The sequence below is a fragment of the Bos mutus genome, chromosome 10, assembly GCF_027580195.1.
Source record: "Bos mutus isolate GX-2022 chromosome 10, NWIPB_WYAK_1.1, whole genome shotgun sequence".
Taxonomy (NCBI): Eukaryota; Metazoa; Chordata; class Mammalia; order Artiodactyla; family Bovidae; genus Bos; species Bos mutus.
In genome coordinates, this window is record NC_091626.1 from 8953654 (window position 1) to 8970417 (window position 16764).

The following is a 16764-nucleotide window of genomic DNA, read 5'->3' on the forward strand; positions in this document are numbered from 1 at the left end:
AGGCCACTCACATGCCTTGGCTCATGACCTCCTTTTTCCATCTTCAAAACCGACAATTTTTTTGCTTTCCTTTTCTACTTTTAAGGACTCATGTGATTCCATTGGGTCTACCTGGATAATGCAGTATAATCTCCCCATCTCAAGTCCTTAACCTTAATTGTATTGGTAAAGTCCCTTTTGCCATGGAAAGTGACATGTTCATAGGTACCAATGAGTAGAATGTTAACATCTTTGAGGGACTATTATCGGGACTACCACACAGCACCTTCAACTTCTTTGATACCTTCTTGAAGTATAGCCGGTGGCCGAACAGAGGCCACGTACGCTCCTGTGGGTGTGTGGTTGGTATCAGTAGCAGGAGACACAGCAGCACAGCTGGAGACTGAGTCTTCTACAAGAGATGATGGGTTTCAGTTTTAACCCATTTGTGAACCCAGAGTCCAGTGAAACTTTTGAGGTTGGAAATGCAAATTTCCAACTTGTCTTCTCAATATTCACCAGCTGTCAGTACAGGAAACATGGAATTCAGACTAAGCCCTTGTCCAAAGGATTCACAGGTTAAACGTGTCAGGCTGAGGGAGAAGCAGTATGATGATGGAGTATGACAGAAACTGAAAGAATGGACAGAAATTAAAGGGTCATGGACAGAAATTAAAAGAATGCTGATTAGCAGAATGTTGTGTGTGTGCTCAGTCGTGTCTGATGCTTTGCAACCCTATGGACTATAGCCTGCCAGGCTCCTTTGTCTATGGGATTTCCCAGGCAAGAATACTGGAGTGGGTTTCCATTTCCTTCTCCAGGGGACATTCCAGACCCAGGGACTGAACCTGCATCTCCTGTCTCCTGTATTGGCAGGCAGATTCTTTACCATTGAGCCCCTGGGAAGCCCTTTAATAGAATGTTGCTGCTGCTGCTGCTAAGTCACTTCAGTCATGTCTGATTCTGTGCGACCCCAGAGACGGCAGCCCACCAGGCTCCCCCATCCCTGGGATTCTCCAGGCAAGGACACTGGAGTGGGTTGCCATTTCCTTCTCCAATTCATGAAAGTGAAAAGTGAAAGTGAAGTTGCTCAGTCGTGTCTGACTCTTCTCGACCCCATGGACTGCAGCCTACCAGGCTCCTCCGTCCTTGGGATTTTCCAGGCAAGAGTACTGGAGTGGGGTGCCAGCGCCTTCTCCGTTTATAGAATGTTAGAGCTGTTTAAAGGACACGAGGGACTTCTCTGGTGGTCCACTGGTTGACTCTGTGCTTCCAACGCTGGGGGCACAGGTTTGGGGAAAAAAAAAAAGGACCTGAGACATCATTTAGCCCTGTTCTGGGCCTTCTAGGTTTACAAAGTTTCTTGGGAATAGACCCTACCCTTACAACTTGTTCACTGCTTTATCCCCACTATCTAATACAATATTCACCACTCAGTAGGTGCTCAGTAAGTACTTGTTGACTAGCGTGGAAACTCAGGTCAGAGAGGTGAACTGATATGATCAAGGTCACAGAGCCTATTTATGCCAGAGCAACTAGTTTGGCTCTTCATTTGCTCTATCAGGTGGGGCAGTGGTATAAAGAATCTTCTTGCAGTCCAGGAGGTGCAAGAGAGGTGGACTCGATCCCTGGGTTGGGAGGATTCCCTGGAGAAGGAAATGGCAACCCACTCCAGTATTTTTGCTTAGAAAATTCTATGGACAGAGAAGCCTGGTGGGGCTCCAGTGTCGAACACAACTGAGTGTGTGTGAGCACTGGTCCATCCTTCTAGAAAATGAACTACTCCAACACATAAAGCCTCCTGTATGCTTTCTTTCTACCTTGCACATAGCATTCTTCTTCCTCTATGAAACAGTACCAACTAGATCTATGCATTTAATGTCTGAAATGTGATTTGATAGATTTGACTTCTGTTTCTAGTTCCTCCATTCACTTCCTTTGTAACAGAGGCAAATGACTTAAATGTTCAAATTGAGTTTCTTCTTCAGTCTTGAGAGGGGCTAAAGGTTCTTTCAGTTCTCATAGCCTGTGAGTCTACATTTCATGAAAGGTACTAACATGCTCACCTGTGGACCATATGTCTGAATATCCTTTTATCATTGTCCTTGAAGTATGGTCATTGTATCACCTCTAACAGAATCACCTGGGGTCCTTTATACTGATTTTGTAACTGTTCGAAAGAATAAATAGATGTATACTTGTTGATTTGGAGATATTTCCATTAAGCTATGCTTCCCAGCCGGAGAAGGCAATGGCAACACACTCCAGTACTCTTGCCTGGAAAATCCCATGGACGGAGGAGCCTGATAGGCTGCAGTCCATGGGGTCACTAAGAGCTGGACACGACTGAGCGACTTCACTTTCACTTTTCACTTTCATGCATTGGAGAAGGAAAGGGCAACCCACTCCAGTGTTCTTGCCTGGAGAATCTCAGGGATGGGGGAGCCTGGTGGGCTGCTGTCTATGGGGTCGCACAGAGTCAGACATGACCGAAGTGACTTAGCAGCAGCAGCAGCAGTATGCTTCCCAGCACTTTTCACCTTTATAGTAATGGTACACATAAAAAGAGACAAATATTTATGTGGTGTACTGGGGTAAGAAACCATAGATTGTCTCTTTGTCAATGCCCATCTCACCGAAAAACTACTATTGAGTGAGAAGAACAATTTGCCAAAAAAAAAAAATCCTTTTTTTCAAGACAATACCAAAATTCTATATGACTATGTATAAGCATACCTGCATGAATATGTATTATGTTTGCATATGATTATGTGAGTTACATTATGTGCTTGTAGATAGACAGTATTATAAAAATAGAGAGGAAGAAAAACAAAAAAAAATTTTTTAAAGGTTAAAAACATTAGTGAGTATGCTATGAACCCATTTATGTAAAAGAATATAGTCATATGTAAAGGCATTTAAAAATAGAAGAAATATGTAAGAGTGGGATGAATGGAAAAAGTAGCATCGACATATATACACTACCATGTGTAAAATAGATGGCTGGTGAGAAGCTGCTATATAACACAGGGAGGCCCAGTCTGGTGCTTTGTGATGACTGGGAGGGGTAGGATAGGCGGAAGGGAGGGAAGGTCAAGAGGGAGGGAAGGTCTAGAGGGAGGTGCTGTGCTGTTTTTAGTTGCTCAGTTGTGTCCGACTCTTTGTGACCCAATGGACTGTGGACTGTAGCCCACCAGGCTCCTCTGTCCATGGGGATTCTCCAGGCAAGAATGCCCTCTTCCAGGGGCTCTTCCCAACCCAGGAATGGAACTCAGATCTCCCACATTGTAGGCAGATTCTTCACAGTCTGAGCCACCAGGGAAGCCCAAGAGGGAGGTGATATATGTATAACTACGGCTGATTTGCATTGTAAGGCAGAAAGCAACACAACATTGTAGAGCAATTTTCCCTACAGTTAAATTTTTAAAAATGCAGATCCACGGCCCCTATTGTAAAGCCAATCTCAGGCGTAGGTGATACAGAGAGGTGGGAGTCTGCACCATTAACAAATAGTCCAAGTGATTCTGTAACGATGAAATCTGTAAAATTTTGCATTAAGTGCTAATATCATTAGGTGTAAACACAGCATAGTTGGAAATTTCCATCCAGAAATGCAGACTTAGCTAATCTCCTTTGTCTTGGAACATAGTAGATGCATAATAAACAGCTGCTGATTATTTGAGTCATTTGAAGGACAGGTGAAGGGAGTGAGGGCCAACGTGGTGAGAGAAGTCAATCCGTGCTCAGGCGTGATGAGGAAACATATTTAAGAAAGATGGACTGGGCCCCCTTAGCATTTTCACACATTCAACAGTATTTGTTAGGCACTAAATACCTGCAGGTAACTTTTCTCTATCTTATTTTAAATAAGTCTTAAATAACCCTTTACAAACTCAGAGAGGTGAAGTATGTGGCACAAGTAGTATTAAAATTGGGATTTGAACTCCACACGTGTTTTGAGCACTCAGCTACAGACTCCTGGGAGCTGCTGAGGATAGGAGTCCAAGTACAGTAGATTGCATGCTGTTTTCCATGCCCACAATCTTGCAGTTCTGCCATGATCATTCTGTTCTGTTGTCACTTATCAGTTGACAGTCCTAGTCTGTGGCCTAGAAGCTTGTCATGTATCCCAGCCTGGATCCCAACAAAGAGATTACAGCAAATGTGTTTTTTGTTTTTGTCACTAGCTAGTATTTTCACAGTGGGGAGAAACCATTTCCTAGGTGACTTTGAATAGTGCAGGAAGACCAAGAAAACCAACTCTAGTTCCTTCCAAGTGAAATAATTCTGGCTTTTTCTAGCTTGGTCTGCTAAATGTTTTGCTGTTAGAGCAAAAGGAACGTGAGAAGGGAATAATACAGAGATGCCCTTTCATTAAGTTCAGGGGTGAGACAACACATGATACAAATAAATTTCATATCGTACTCATTTTTTGTAATCGCTGGTGTTGGGTGTGTGCGTGCGTGCTAAGTCGCTTCGGACCCCGTGGACTCTAGCCACAAGGCTCCTCTGTCCATGGGATTCTTCAGGTAAGAATACTGGAGCGGGTTGCCATGCCCTTCTCCACTGGTGTTGGATAGTGACTAGGAAAACAGAGGTGTATATTTTGCCCCCAAAGGCCTGAATGAAAACAAAGACGGCATCTGTTTGTCATCTAGTAAGTAGATGATTACTTGAAGGCCTTGATCTCTGGACCTGTGCCACCCCGCGATCATTTCCGGAGACGTAGCCATTTTGCAGATTCTGGAGGATGGTAGAAAGGGCCAGACCCTGGTATTGACTCGTTCTCAAACCTCCGCGGAGCCAGTCCAGATCGGTGGCATCGAGGCTGGTCTCCGTGACTTGGCAGCAACCCAGGGGCGGAGAAACCTGAAGGCCTGGATTCCCAGGTGGGGTCAAGGGTGTGCGAAATTCATCAGCGAGGACTGGGCATCACGGGGAGTTGTTTTTGGAGACAGGTTCCCCGCTCCTCTGCGCCCAGTAGCCACTCCTTCCCGAGTTGTGTAGCCTGCGTCCCGAGCTGCCTTTCTAGCCTTGAAACGTGGGCTCAGTGTATCTTTTTCTTACTCGCAACGTGCGACCTCTCCCCTAAGTTACGCTCGGCCTCAGGGGGCCGATTTTAAACCAGTAATACAACCATATCCAGAGAGACGCCCCGCTCATTCAAACGCCGAGCCTCGGCAGGGCGCTTAGCCCCGAGCACCTCGGCTCGCGGCCTCCCCAGCCCCTCGTTCCTACTAGGTCGCCGCGAAAGCCCGGATCGCGGGACGCGGCCGGGAGGACCGGGGCCGCGAAGGCGGCGCGGCGCCGGCGGCCCGCCGCACCGGGCATGCTCAGTGGCGCGGCCTGCCGGGCGGCCTCTCGAGCCGCCCCCGGATCTGCGCGGCGGCGGCGGCGGCGGCGGCGACGTGAGCGCGCAGGGGGCGGCGGCCTCGCCCGTCTCTCTCTCGGCGCCTGGGTCGGGTGGGTGACGCCGAGCGCGAGATGTCGGACTTCGACAGTAACCCGTTTGCCGACCCGGACCTCAACAACCCTTTCAAGGTGAGCGTCGTCCCCAGCATCTCCCGCCGCGGTGACGCGTCGTTTGTGTAAACCGACAAGTTTCCTTCGCGCCCACGGCGCCCGCTACTCAGCCCCTGAGACCGAGGCGCGGGGCCGCTGCGGCCCCTGTGTCACTCGTGTGGGGGTCAGAGTGGGACCTCCTGAGCTCTCCATGCAGCCGGGCTCCCCCCTCGTCCCCGACCGGAGAGGGTCGTGCCCTGGCCCGGGAGTGGGGGCTCCCGAGGCTGCGGGGTTCCCGGCCCGCCTCCCGGGAGCGGGGCGAGCGAGCGCCCGGAGCAGGTGGACTTGTCACCTGCCTGGCCGGTGGGCTTGTCACCTGCCAGGCCGGCGCGGCCGGGCCGGGCCGAGGGCCAGCACGCCGCAGCAGAAGGGGGCTCGCCCTCGGGAGGGGTTGTCATGGGGACCCGAGGCGGCGGCTGCGGGGAGCTGCGTGGGGGTGATGGCAGCGATGTGGAGGAGAGGTGAGGGCACCGAGTACAATGTAATTTTTGAAAAGGGTTTTGTTTTTATTTTCTTAACTTGTGTTGCGCCCGGATACCACACGCGGCGCTGCCATTCCTCCTCCCCACCGTTTGCCTGAGGTTGGAGGTACTGATATCAAAGCCTAAGTTACATATAAATAAACGCACCTGGAAAACAATAGTGCACGTGGACGATCGTCTTCCTTTCTAAGCGCTCTTAGTAAGGTAAACGGGATATTTTCCAAGCTTCTGGGGCGTCAGCTGTTCTCTGGGCTCTGTGAGGATAGCATTTCCACCGTGAGCTTCTTTCCTTCTTGGTAGTCTGCCTTGTAGATTCCAGCTTCCGAAGGGCTTGGCTTAGAAAAGGGTAAAGGAAGGTGGCTAAGACGTTCATTATCTGCGCCTAAATTAATGCAACGTCAAAGGAACTATCTTTCTAAAAAGTACCACTCCAGGTTTCTTAGTGATCGCATTTGTTTAGCACGTGTAATTTGTTTCTGACTATTTCTTGAAGTTGGTTCTTTAATTTCCCCTGCATATGTATCAATACAGTAGTAACAATTAGTGGTCATACAAGGATCACTTTTCTGGCTTGTTGAGTTTACATCTTTTCTTTTTACTCCTGGTTTTATTAAGAATTCTAGAAAAGGAGAAACACCCCTTCCCTGATGATCGCCTGCTAATTTCATGGAGGATTATCTTAAGTAAATGATTCTGGTTGTCATCGACAGTTTGACTCACTCTGTAGAAATGTAGAATGGACTCAGCTATTCGTTGCCTCTAATATCACTTAAGAAATTTCTATACACCTAGCCTGAAACTTTCAGGTTTTAGAGATAATATGGTTGTACTTTGAGGAGAATTTTTTTTTCCCCCTAGAAATTAGTATTTAGTATTCCATCATTCCATGTTGTGGAAAATTAGATTATTGTTTAATCATAGGCATTCTGAAGCGACATCTCATAACTTGCCAAATGGGTATTTTAGAATATTTTGAGGTATAACACAGAATCTGTCAGCTCTTCCTAATTCAGACAGTTCATTGATGCTATTTAGCATCTGACCGTTTTGCTATTTTCTATTATACGGTTCCATTTCCTGGCTTTTGTTAGGTAGCTAATTCTCTTGTTAGGGCAAGACAATGTTGCCTTTTTAGCCCAGACTGCTTTTTTTAAATTAGTAATTATTATTGGACTATAGTTGCTTTACAGTGTTGTGTTAGTTTCTGCTGTACAGCAAAGTGAATCAGCTACATGCATGCATATGTTCTTTCTTGTATTTCCTTCCCATTTAGGTCACCAAAGGGCTCTGAGTACAGACTACTTTTTCGTCGCATATAATGTGTCCACGACTCTTTCCTCTTCTGCAGTACTTAAGGTTGCTGTAGCAATTCTAAACCCCAAAGTAGCTTTAAATACTCATTCGTTGTGGCATAAAATTATAAACTGTTCTTGTTCTTTATAACTGGATGCATTTAGAGGACAATGAGTATTTAGGTTCATAAAATTCTTCGAAGGATAGATCAGTTCAGGCCTAAAGGGGTCTTGGTAGTACACCTTTATCTATTTTCATTGACTGTTTTGTCATTGTGTACCTGACCTTTTATCTTTCCATTTAAGTTCAGCTGCCTTTTTCTTCTCAAAGTAAAAGTTTACCTTTATAGCATATTCTTTCTTCTTGCTACTGTTGGTTTCCTTTCATGTAAATGTTGATTTTTGAAATAGCATTTGTGGTCATCTCTACTTAAATATAAAACATTCCCAGATTCGTCTTTGTGTTACCTTAGCATCAACTTTCCCTACAAACCTGTTCGTATTTTCAATATTTGAAATATTTTAGTATTCAAAAATAAAGTTCATATTTGAAAAATATATGTATTTCACATTTGTCAGCCATCCTAATTTCTTCTTGATTTAAAACACTTGATTTCCAGTGCTAAATTGCTAACTTGCCCAATGTCTTACATCCAGATGTGGGTCGTGTGGAATTGGCATTAGAATTTAGATCACCTGATTCTTGCTGTGTTGCTGATGGCACTGTATAATCTTGCCTGTTTGCAGTTCTGACATCAGAATTCTTGTGTTGTGTTTGGTGCTAGAACTTGAGGGTCTCATATTGTATTTAAAAGTTTTGGCTCAAGAGTTAAAAACAAAAACACTGCATTTGATTCTGGCTTTGTTTCCAACAGGCCAGCTGCAAAACCTTGGAAAGTTGCTTAGCCTCTATACCTTAGTTTACTGTTAGGTAGAATATAGTAATAGTACTGAGAGGGTAACAGGCAGGAAGGCCAGGGGTCTCCAAAGGGAGGAAGTAGCCAGCAAGTGTCAGACATTTTTATCTCTCTTAAGCGGCGGGAGGAAATACACTAGCGATATTTTTTCCTTCTCTATACAAATTTAAAAGGAGGTTTCTCTTAAAATACAGTGTTGCCAGAATGACACCTGGTTTCGCCTGAAGTTAACTATTCTCAAACCTAGAGATAACCAATGCCTTTTTCTTGTGGAAATGTTTGTCTTAAGCTATGCTAATATGCTATGCGTTTACCCCAGACTCTGTCTTCAAGTCAGTTCCGCCTCTTGGCTCAGAACCTACTTGACAAACCAGTATGTTATACTCAGATACTGTTCCTAATCTATGTAAATTAAACTATTTGTATGGTGGTCTGCCCTTCTTCAAGATTCAAGTTAATCTTTTTATGGCCCAGGATAAACCATTTTGTGCCAAGATTATCCCAAAATGCATCTTATGGTTGAGGGGCCTGGTGCCATTCTGATTTTTAAGACATTCCTTTCTTTCATTAACAGACTGCTAGTGACTATATAACATCCAACTGAAGACTAGCAGGGGGGCACTCTTTCTGCCCCCTTCTGATGCCTATGTCAGAAGCTTTCTCTATCTCCTTTATACTTTAATAAAACTTTATTACACAAAAGCTCTGAGCGATCAAGCCTCGTCTCTGGCCCCGGATTGAATTCTTCTCCTCCGGGGGCCAAGAATCCCGGTGTCTTTGTGTGATTCAACAACAACCTTTCAGTACCTTCTTCATAGGATTGTTAGTAGAATTAGGTGAACATACATTTAGTGTGTTGTAACACATTTAGTGTGTTATAACTACTCAAAGCAAGGTGGCTTTAATTAGATAATTAGTATTAAGAGTAATTCAAGGGACTGTATAGTTAACCATTTTATTTTTGCTTATTAATTTCGTGAAATTCATATTCCCTTTGAGTCTTCTAGAATGCTGTTAGAAGCTGTTTGGTGGGTCATAACTGAGGAATCAAGGTCAAAAATAAGTGGTTTGCTTTACTTTGTTCTACTAGATCAGACGCAGGTTGTCTGAATTCTAGTGCTTTGTCACTACACATGCTTCCTCCTCAATAAAAAAATCTCTGTATTAAAATTGAGCAACTGTCCACTTTAACCTCAAAAATTAATTCTACTCTATTGAAATAATCTATTTAAAACGGCCTACAATTCAGTGTTCTTATTTAAGTTGTCTTTTTAGTTTCAGTAATACCAGTGGTATCCTCAGAGTTTATTTGAAGTTGAAAATCGAAAACCTTGTCTTAAAAAGAGGTCCATAATTCCTGAACGTTACCCATTTTGTGTTCATTTAAAGTAAGTGGATAGCACTCTTACCCATTTAAAATGTTAAGACTGGAGATTGGATAGCACTAGGAAAGGACTTTAAGGAATTTTTCTGTGGTAGTCTAACTTTGGAAACTTTATCTTTCAGCATTAATCTGGGACATATTGGTAGTAATTTATGGTATTTTATGTTCATGTCAACTGCATGAGTTCCCACTGTTTTCCTCAGGTCGGTATTTTTAAAAAGCTTCCATTGAGCTGCTGATTGTATTTCATCAAATAAAGATGCGTCATTATTTTATTTACCTCTCTCAGTTACCTATGGAGAAGGCGATGGCACCCCACTCCAGTACTCTTGCCTGGAAAATCCCATGGACGGAGGAGCCTGGTAGGCTGCAGTCCGTGGGGTCGCGAAGAGTCGGATACGACTGAGCGACTTCACTTTGACTCTTCACTTTCACACATTGGAGAAGGAAATGGCAACCCACTCCAGTGTTCTTGCCTGCAGAATCCCAGGGACGGGGGAGCCTGGTGGGCTGCCGTCTATGGGGTCACACAGGGTCGGACACGACTGAAGCGACTCAGCAGCAGCAGCAGGTATCTATTGCTGTGTAACAAATATTCACTACATGCACAATCCTTGAATTTGGAGGCCAACTGCGTAACACTGGCTTATATAAGGGACTTGACATCTGTGGATTTTAGTATCCAAAGGGGCTCCTGAAACCAATCCCTGCTTATATACTAAAGGATGATTGCCTGTAATCCCAAAATGTAGTGGCTTAAAACAGCATTTATTTGTTCAGTATTTTGTTATTTGAGTTAGATTTAGCTGCGCAGTTTGTTTTTAAATGTTATTGTCTAGAGTCACTCATGTGCCTTCAGTCATCTGGCAGCTTGGCTAGGGTTGGGTAGCATAAGATGTCCTGGTGGTTACCTGGGGCTATTAGTGGGCGCAAAATAGGTTCTCTTTCATGTGGCCTCTCCTAGGAGGAGTCTGGGCTCTTTTCATGGTAGCAGCAGTGTTTCAAGAGGAAAAGAGTAAAAGCCACAAGGCTTCTTGAGTCATTTCACTTCTGCTAGAATTCTGTTAGTAAAAACAAGCCCCCAAACAGTCCAGATTAAAAAAAGGAGTTGGGAGGATGAGACTTCACTTCTTGATGAAAGGAACTGTGTCCCTCTTGATATAGACCTGGGAACTGAAACGATAAACCCAGCATACAGTGGTGAGACACGTACAGGATAACGTGAGTAGAATTCCCACCATATGGAGGAGGAGTGGGAGGCACATCCCTGGCGCTGGTAAGATGTGTGTGCATCCTCGTCGTGTCTGACTCTTTGTGACCCGTGGACTGCAGCCTGCCAGGCTCCTCTGTCCGTGGGATTTCCCAGGCAAGAATCCTGGGGTGGGCTGCCATTGCCTTCTCCAGGGGATCTTCCCTAGCAGGGATCGAACCTGCGTCTCCTGCATTAGCAGGCAGATTCTTTACCACTGAGCCACCTTTGAAGCCCACTGGTGTGAATAGCAAGTATGAAATCGAGCCTGGCTCATTAGTTGGGGTCCCCTGCTTTGGGGGCAATGCATGTTCTTTGATTAGGGCCCATTTCTGTTACCTTGGAAATATTTCCTAATCTTTTATCTTCTTCTGCTTGTGGCTCTACCCTTTAAGAAGCCCTTCTTTTCTGTAAATTATCCATTTGTGACTGAGTAGTATTTTTCAATCTGCTTCCTTCTCATTGACAATTAGGAGTCCAAAAAAACTCTCTTCAATTTGAAATTGTTTCTTTTAGTCCAGGCTGGTACAACTCTCTTGACAATTTTGTTCCTCTTGTTGTTCATTTGCTCAGTTGTGTCCAACTCTGCGACTGCAACCCCCTGGACTGCAACATGCCAGGCCTCAGTGTCCTCACCGTCTCCTGGAGCCTGATCAAACCCATGTCCATTGAGTCGGTGACGCCGTCCAACCATCTCATCTTCTGTCGTCCCCTTCTCCTCCCGCCTTCAGTCTTTCCCAGCATCAGGGTCTTTTGTAATGACTTGGCCGTTTGCATCAGGTGGCCACAAGTACTGGAACTTCAGCTTCTTCATCAGTCCTTCCGATGAATATTCAAGATTGGTTTCCTTTAGAATGGACTGGTTTGATCTCCTTGTAGTCCAAGGGACTCTCAAGAGTGTTCTCTAGCACCACAGTTAAAAAGCATCCATTCTTCAGTGCTCAGCCTTCTTTATGGTCCAACTGTCACATCCATACATGACTACTGAAAAAATCATAACTTTGACTATATGGACCTTTGTCAGCAAAGTAATGTCTCTGCTTTTTAATATGCTGTCTCAGTTGGTCATAGCTTTTCTTCAAGGAGCAAGCGTTTTTTAATTTCATGGCTGCAGTCACTATCTGAAGTGATTTTGGGGCCCAAGAGAAAAAAGTCTGTCACTGTTTCCACTGTTTCCCATCTATTTGCCATGAAGTGATGGGACTGGATGCCATGATCTTATTTTTTTGAATGTTGATTTTTAAGTCAGCTTTTTCACTCTCCTCTTTCATTTTCATCAAGAGGCTCTTTAGTTCCTCTTTGCTTTCTGCCATAAGGGTGGTGTCATCTGCATATCTGAGGTTATTGATATTTCTCCCAGCAGTCTTGATTTCAGCTTGTACTTCCTCTAGCCCAGCATTTCTCATGATGTACTATGCATAGAAGTTAAATAAGCAGGGTGACAATATACAGCCTGACGTACTCCTTTCCCAATTTGGGACCAGTTCGTTGTTCCATATCCGATTTTAACTGTTGGTTCTTGACCTGCGTACAGATTTCTCAGGAGGCAGGTAAGGTGATCTGGTATTCCTATCTCTTGAAGAATTTTTCACAGTTTGTTGTGATCCACATAAAGTCTAAGTCAGTGAAGCAGAATTACATGTTTTTCTGGAATTCTCTTGCTTTTTCGATGGTCCAGTGGATGCTGGCAATTTGATCTCTGGTTCCTCTGCCTTTTCTAGATCCAGCTTGAACATCTGGAAGTTCTTGGTTCATGTACTGTTGATGTCTGGCTTGGAGAATTTTGAGCATTACTTTGCTAATGTGTGAAATGAGCACAATTGTGCGGTAGTTTGAACATTCTTTGACAGTACCTTTCTTTGGGATTGGAATGAAAACTGACCTTTCCCAGTCCTGTGGCTACTGCTGAGTTTTCCAAATTTGCTGGCATATTGAGTGCAGCACTTTCACAGCATCATCTTTGAGGATTTGAAATAGCTCAGTTGGAATTCTGTCACCTCCACTAGCTTTGTTGGTAGTAAAGCTTCCTAAGACCCCTGTAACTTCCCACTCCAGGATGTCTGGCTCTAGGTGAGTGATCACACCATCATGGTTATCTGGGTCATGAAGACCTTTTTTATATAGTTCTTCTGTGTATTCTTGCCACCTCTTCTTAATATCTTCTGCTTCTGTTAGGTCCCTAGTGTTTCTGGCCTTTACTGTGCACATATTTACATGAAATGTTCCTTTGGTATCTCTAATTTTCTTAAAGAGATCGCTTGTCTTTCCCATCCTTTTGTTTTCCTATATTTCTTTTCATTGTTGTGTTAGGAAGGCTTTCTTATCTCTCCTTGCTATTCTTTGGAACTCTGCATTCAGATAGGTATATCTTTCCTTTTCTCCTTTGCCTCTAACTTCTCTTCTTTTCTCAACCATTTGTAAGTCCTCCTCAGACAACCAGTTTGCCTTTTTCATTTGTTTTTCTTGGGAATGGTTTTGATCACTGTCTGCTGTACAGTTTTACCAACCTCTGGCCATAGTTCTTCAGGCACTCTGTCTATCAGATCTAATATCTTGTTCATTTTATACAAATTCAAACTATCCTTTAAAACACATCCATAATTCTTTTTGAGACAGTCTTATTTATTTAGGGTAGAGTGTCAGGGTGCTATGGATCAATACTCTAAAGATATGTGGAAGCCTTTTGTCTAGATTGAGTGTCTCCTACCTCCAGTGAAAGCTTTCAAGCTGCTAGGGTGGGTGGGGTATCTGTCACAATAACTAAATGACGAAACTAGTGTTTGAATATGTTTTGTAATATTTTGGTCCTTGCTTTTAACAATAGTTGTAACAGAAAATGTGATTGTGAGAATTTTTAAATATAAACTGTTCTTTTGCTGATGTTGCCTCCCACCAAAAGGTCTTTTGGAGTGTATTTAATATTTTAGTAGTGTTGAATGAAGATCCAGGAAATTTACTGGGTATTTTCTTAATATGAATCACAGTGTTAGGTGGTTCTTGAAAAATATATATTGGATTAATGAAGTTAGTTACCAGTTCTTAAAAGTGAGTCTACAATGTTCTATTTTTGTCCATCCAATGGGTATTGCTTTTAGTTTCAAGTACATGTTTAAAGAGTGGTTTGAGCAAGATAGGTTGTGCCTAGGACGAAGTCAGAATGACCATGCGTATGGAATCAAGTCCTCGGAAGAATTATGTAAGTTTATTCAATGGGTTTAGTCTATAGAAGACTAAAGGGAAATTTGAGATATATAGATACTTGAAGGATTCTTAGTTGGTTGAGTGAATAAATTTGTTCTTGCTTCAGAAAAAAGGCCAAATGGCAGAGTTTATGTGAAAATAGATTTAGTCCTAACCTAAAGATGTAAAAAAAAAAAAAAAATCTATTAGAATAGTCTGACAATGGTTTTTAGATATGGAGTTCCTCAGCACTTGAAGGAATTCTTGCAGAATTTGAATGACTTATCACAGGTGCTAAGGCAGAGATTTTCGTGTTTTGAGTTTTTTTTCCCCCCCTCATTTTAAAAGTCTCTGTTACATTTTTATACACTTATGGACCATTTGTGAATGCATAAATTCTTTCATGTTTTAATATATCGGATATCAGAATTGAGTCTGGTCAGCTCAGAGAAGAGGGTTTAAGTTCTAGGATGCTATTATGCTCTGTGTCCCAGCATGTACCGAGGGAGCAGCCTGAAGTGACTGCTTCCGCCCAGGCTGTCATCTCCTTTATTGCGTGATGCTTGCCATGCTGGCGGTAGCTGACTGATCTTATCAAAGGCTCAGCAGAAGCAGGTCTTTAGGCTGATCAGGAACAGATAAGAGCTCTTGGTCCAAAGATTTTGCCCCAACAAGAACAGTGATAGTTAACTGAACTTTTTCTCTTACGAACATGAACTGAGAGCACAGAGAAAAAGTTACAGAATAAAGTAGTGGGGATAACTATGGAAAGACATGAGAAGAGAGCCAGATTATCTTAATCATGAAGCACCGGAGTAGGAATCATATGACCAGGGCTTCTGAGGTCATTTTCTAGAACTGCAGTCCTTATTAGAGCTGCTCTTGAACCACAAGAGATATTGCCATGTTTTGAAGAATTCCAGCCTTTGTGAAACATGGAATCTTTCTTTGTATGCAGAATCCGTTTTTTTTCAAGCAGAATTGCTTACAGGTAAATGCAAAGTAACATCTTCTAACCAAAATCATGATTGAATCAAGCCTATATCTAGACTGAGTACAGATATAAATGATAGAATACAGGTTGTCATGATACAGTTAAAGTTGTACTTAGTTTTTGGTGATAATGAAAATTCAGACACTATGAGGTGTTTTTAAATCACAAGAAGGAAATTTCCCAATGTTTCATAGGTGTGGAATGTAAAAGACAATGTGGAGGTTGGCTGGATTTGACTTTGTACCAAATCCCCTTCCCTGTGCAAGGAATGCCACAAGAAGTCCTCGTAAACGTGTGCAGAGAGCAATCCAGTAATCTCTCTGGCATTTGGCTTTGGGTGCTTGTAAGAATTAGTAATGCCAGTTCATCAGTTGATGGATATTTGAGTTGTTTCTACCTTTTGAGTATTATGAATAATGCTGCTATAAACATCTGTGTACAAGTTTTTGTTTGAACATTTGTATTAATTTTCTTGGGTGTATACCTGGGAGTAGAATCTCTGGGGCTTTGGTAAATATATTGAATCCTTTGAGGAATAGCCAGACAGTTTTTCAAAGTGGCTGCACCATTTCGTATATATTGCTGCCTGCAGTGTATGAGGATTCCACTTTCCCTATGTCCTAACCATCACTTGTTACCTGTTAATAATTCTAGCCATCCTAGTGAATGTGAAGAATCTCATTTTGGTTTTGACTTGCATCTTGTCATATAATGTTGAATTTATTTTTATGTGCTTATTGGCCATTTGTATAACATCTTTGGAGAAATGTCTATTCATATCCTTTGCCTATTTCAAAATTTGGTTGTCTTTCATTGAATTGTAAGAGACTTTTAAAAAATATATTCTGGATTTAAGTTCTTTATGCAGATAAATGATTTACAAGTGTTTTCTCCCATTTTGTTGGTTACTTTTTTGTTAATGTTCTTTGAAGCACAAAAGTTCTAAATTCTGATTAAGTCCAAGTTATCTATAGATTCTTTGTTTTGATATTGTATCTAAGAGTCCTTTGTCAGACCTCAGGTCGTGAACATTTATCCCAGTTTTCTTTAAGAAGTTTTATAGTTTTAGCTCTTATGTTTAGCTTTCTGATGGATTTTGTGTTAATTTTTGTGTAGGGTGTAAAGTAAGGTTCAACTTCACTGTTTTGAATGTGGATATCCGGTTATTCCAACACCATTTGTTGGACAGACTGTTCCTTCCCCTTTGAATGAGCTTGGCACCCTTGTTGTAAACTTTATTCATAATCTATGTTTTCGCAAAAGAAATGAAGTATTTTTGTTAAAAAGCCCTTCATATTTCATGCAAAATGGCTCCCAAGAACCTGCTGAAGTCCGAGAGAGAGAGAGAGAGAGAGAGAGAGAGTGTGTGTGTGTGTGTATATGTGTATATCTATTAGCTTGCTAATCTTCCCAAATCAATAGAGCTAGTGTTGCAACTGTTTCTAATCTCTGCTTGTTTCAAAACTTAAAAAAAGTATAATAATGAGTTTAATGCTTGTTTTTGGAATGTAATTATGAATACATCAATATTACCAACTTGATACTTTTTTTTCTTTATAAGAGACTTCTGTTTATTTTACAGGGTACAGATGAATTACTGAATTTTTTTTTTATCAGCAAAACTGTTACAACCTCTTAAAAGAATAAAGCAAGGAATAAGTGTAAATTATAAATGTGTTGTGCATTTTGAGTATCGCTGAGATCAAACACTGACTTTTGGTGAGA

The 16764-nt window shown here is 42.4% G+C and overlaps 1 protein-coding gene across 5 annotated transcripts in view; it reads left to right on the forward strand.

Annotated features, from left to right (window-relative positions):
- Positions 1-4809: 4809 nt before the first annotated feature.
- SCAMP1 (secretory carrier membrane protein 1) overlaps positions 4810-16764 on the forward strand; it is a 151560-nt gene continuing 139605 nt past the window's right edge. For 2 of the 5 annotated variants that reach the window (XM_005899713.2, XM_005899716.3), the window contains exon 1: positions 5312-5520. In XM_005899713.2, coding sequence (XP_005899775.1) covers positions 5464-5520 — 57 coding nt within the window. In that variant the 5' untranslated portion in view covers positions 5312-5463. Of the gene's footprint in view, positions 4869-5297; positions 5521-16764 lie in introns of those variants that run through there. The other 3 variants (XM_070377255.1, XM_070377254.1, XM_005899715.3) reach the window with 3 other exon arrangements.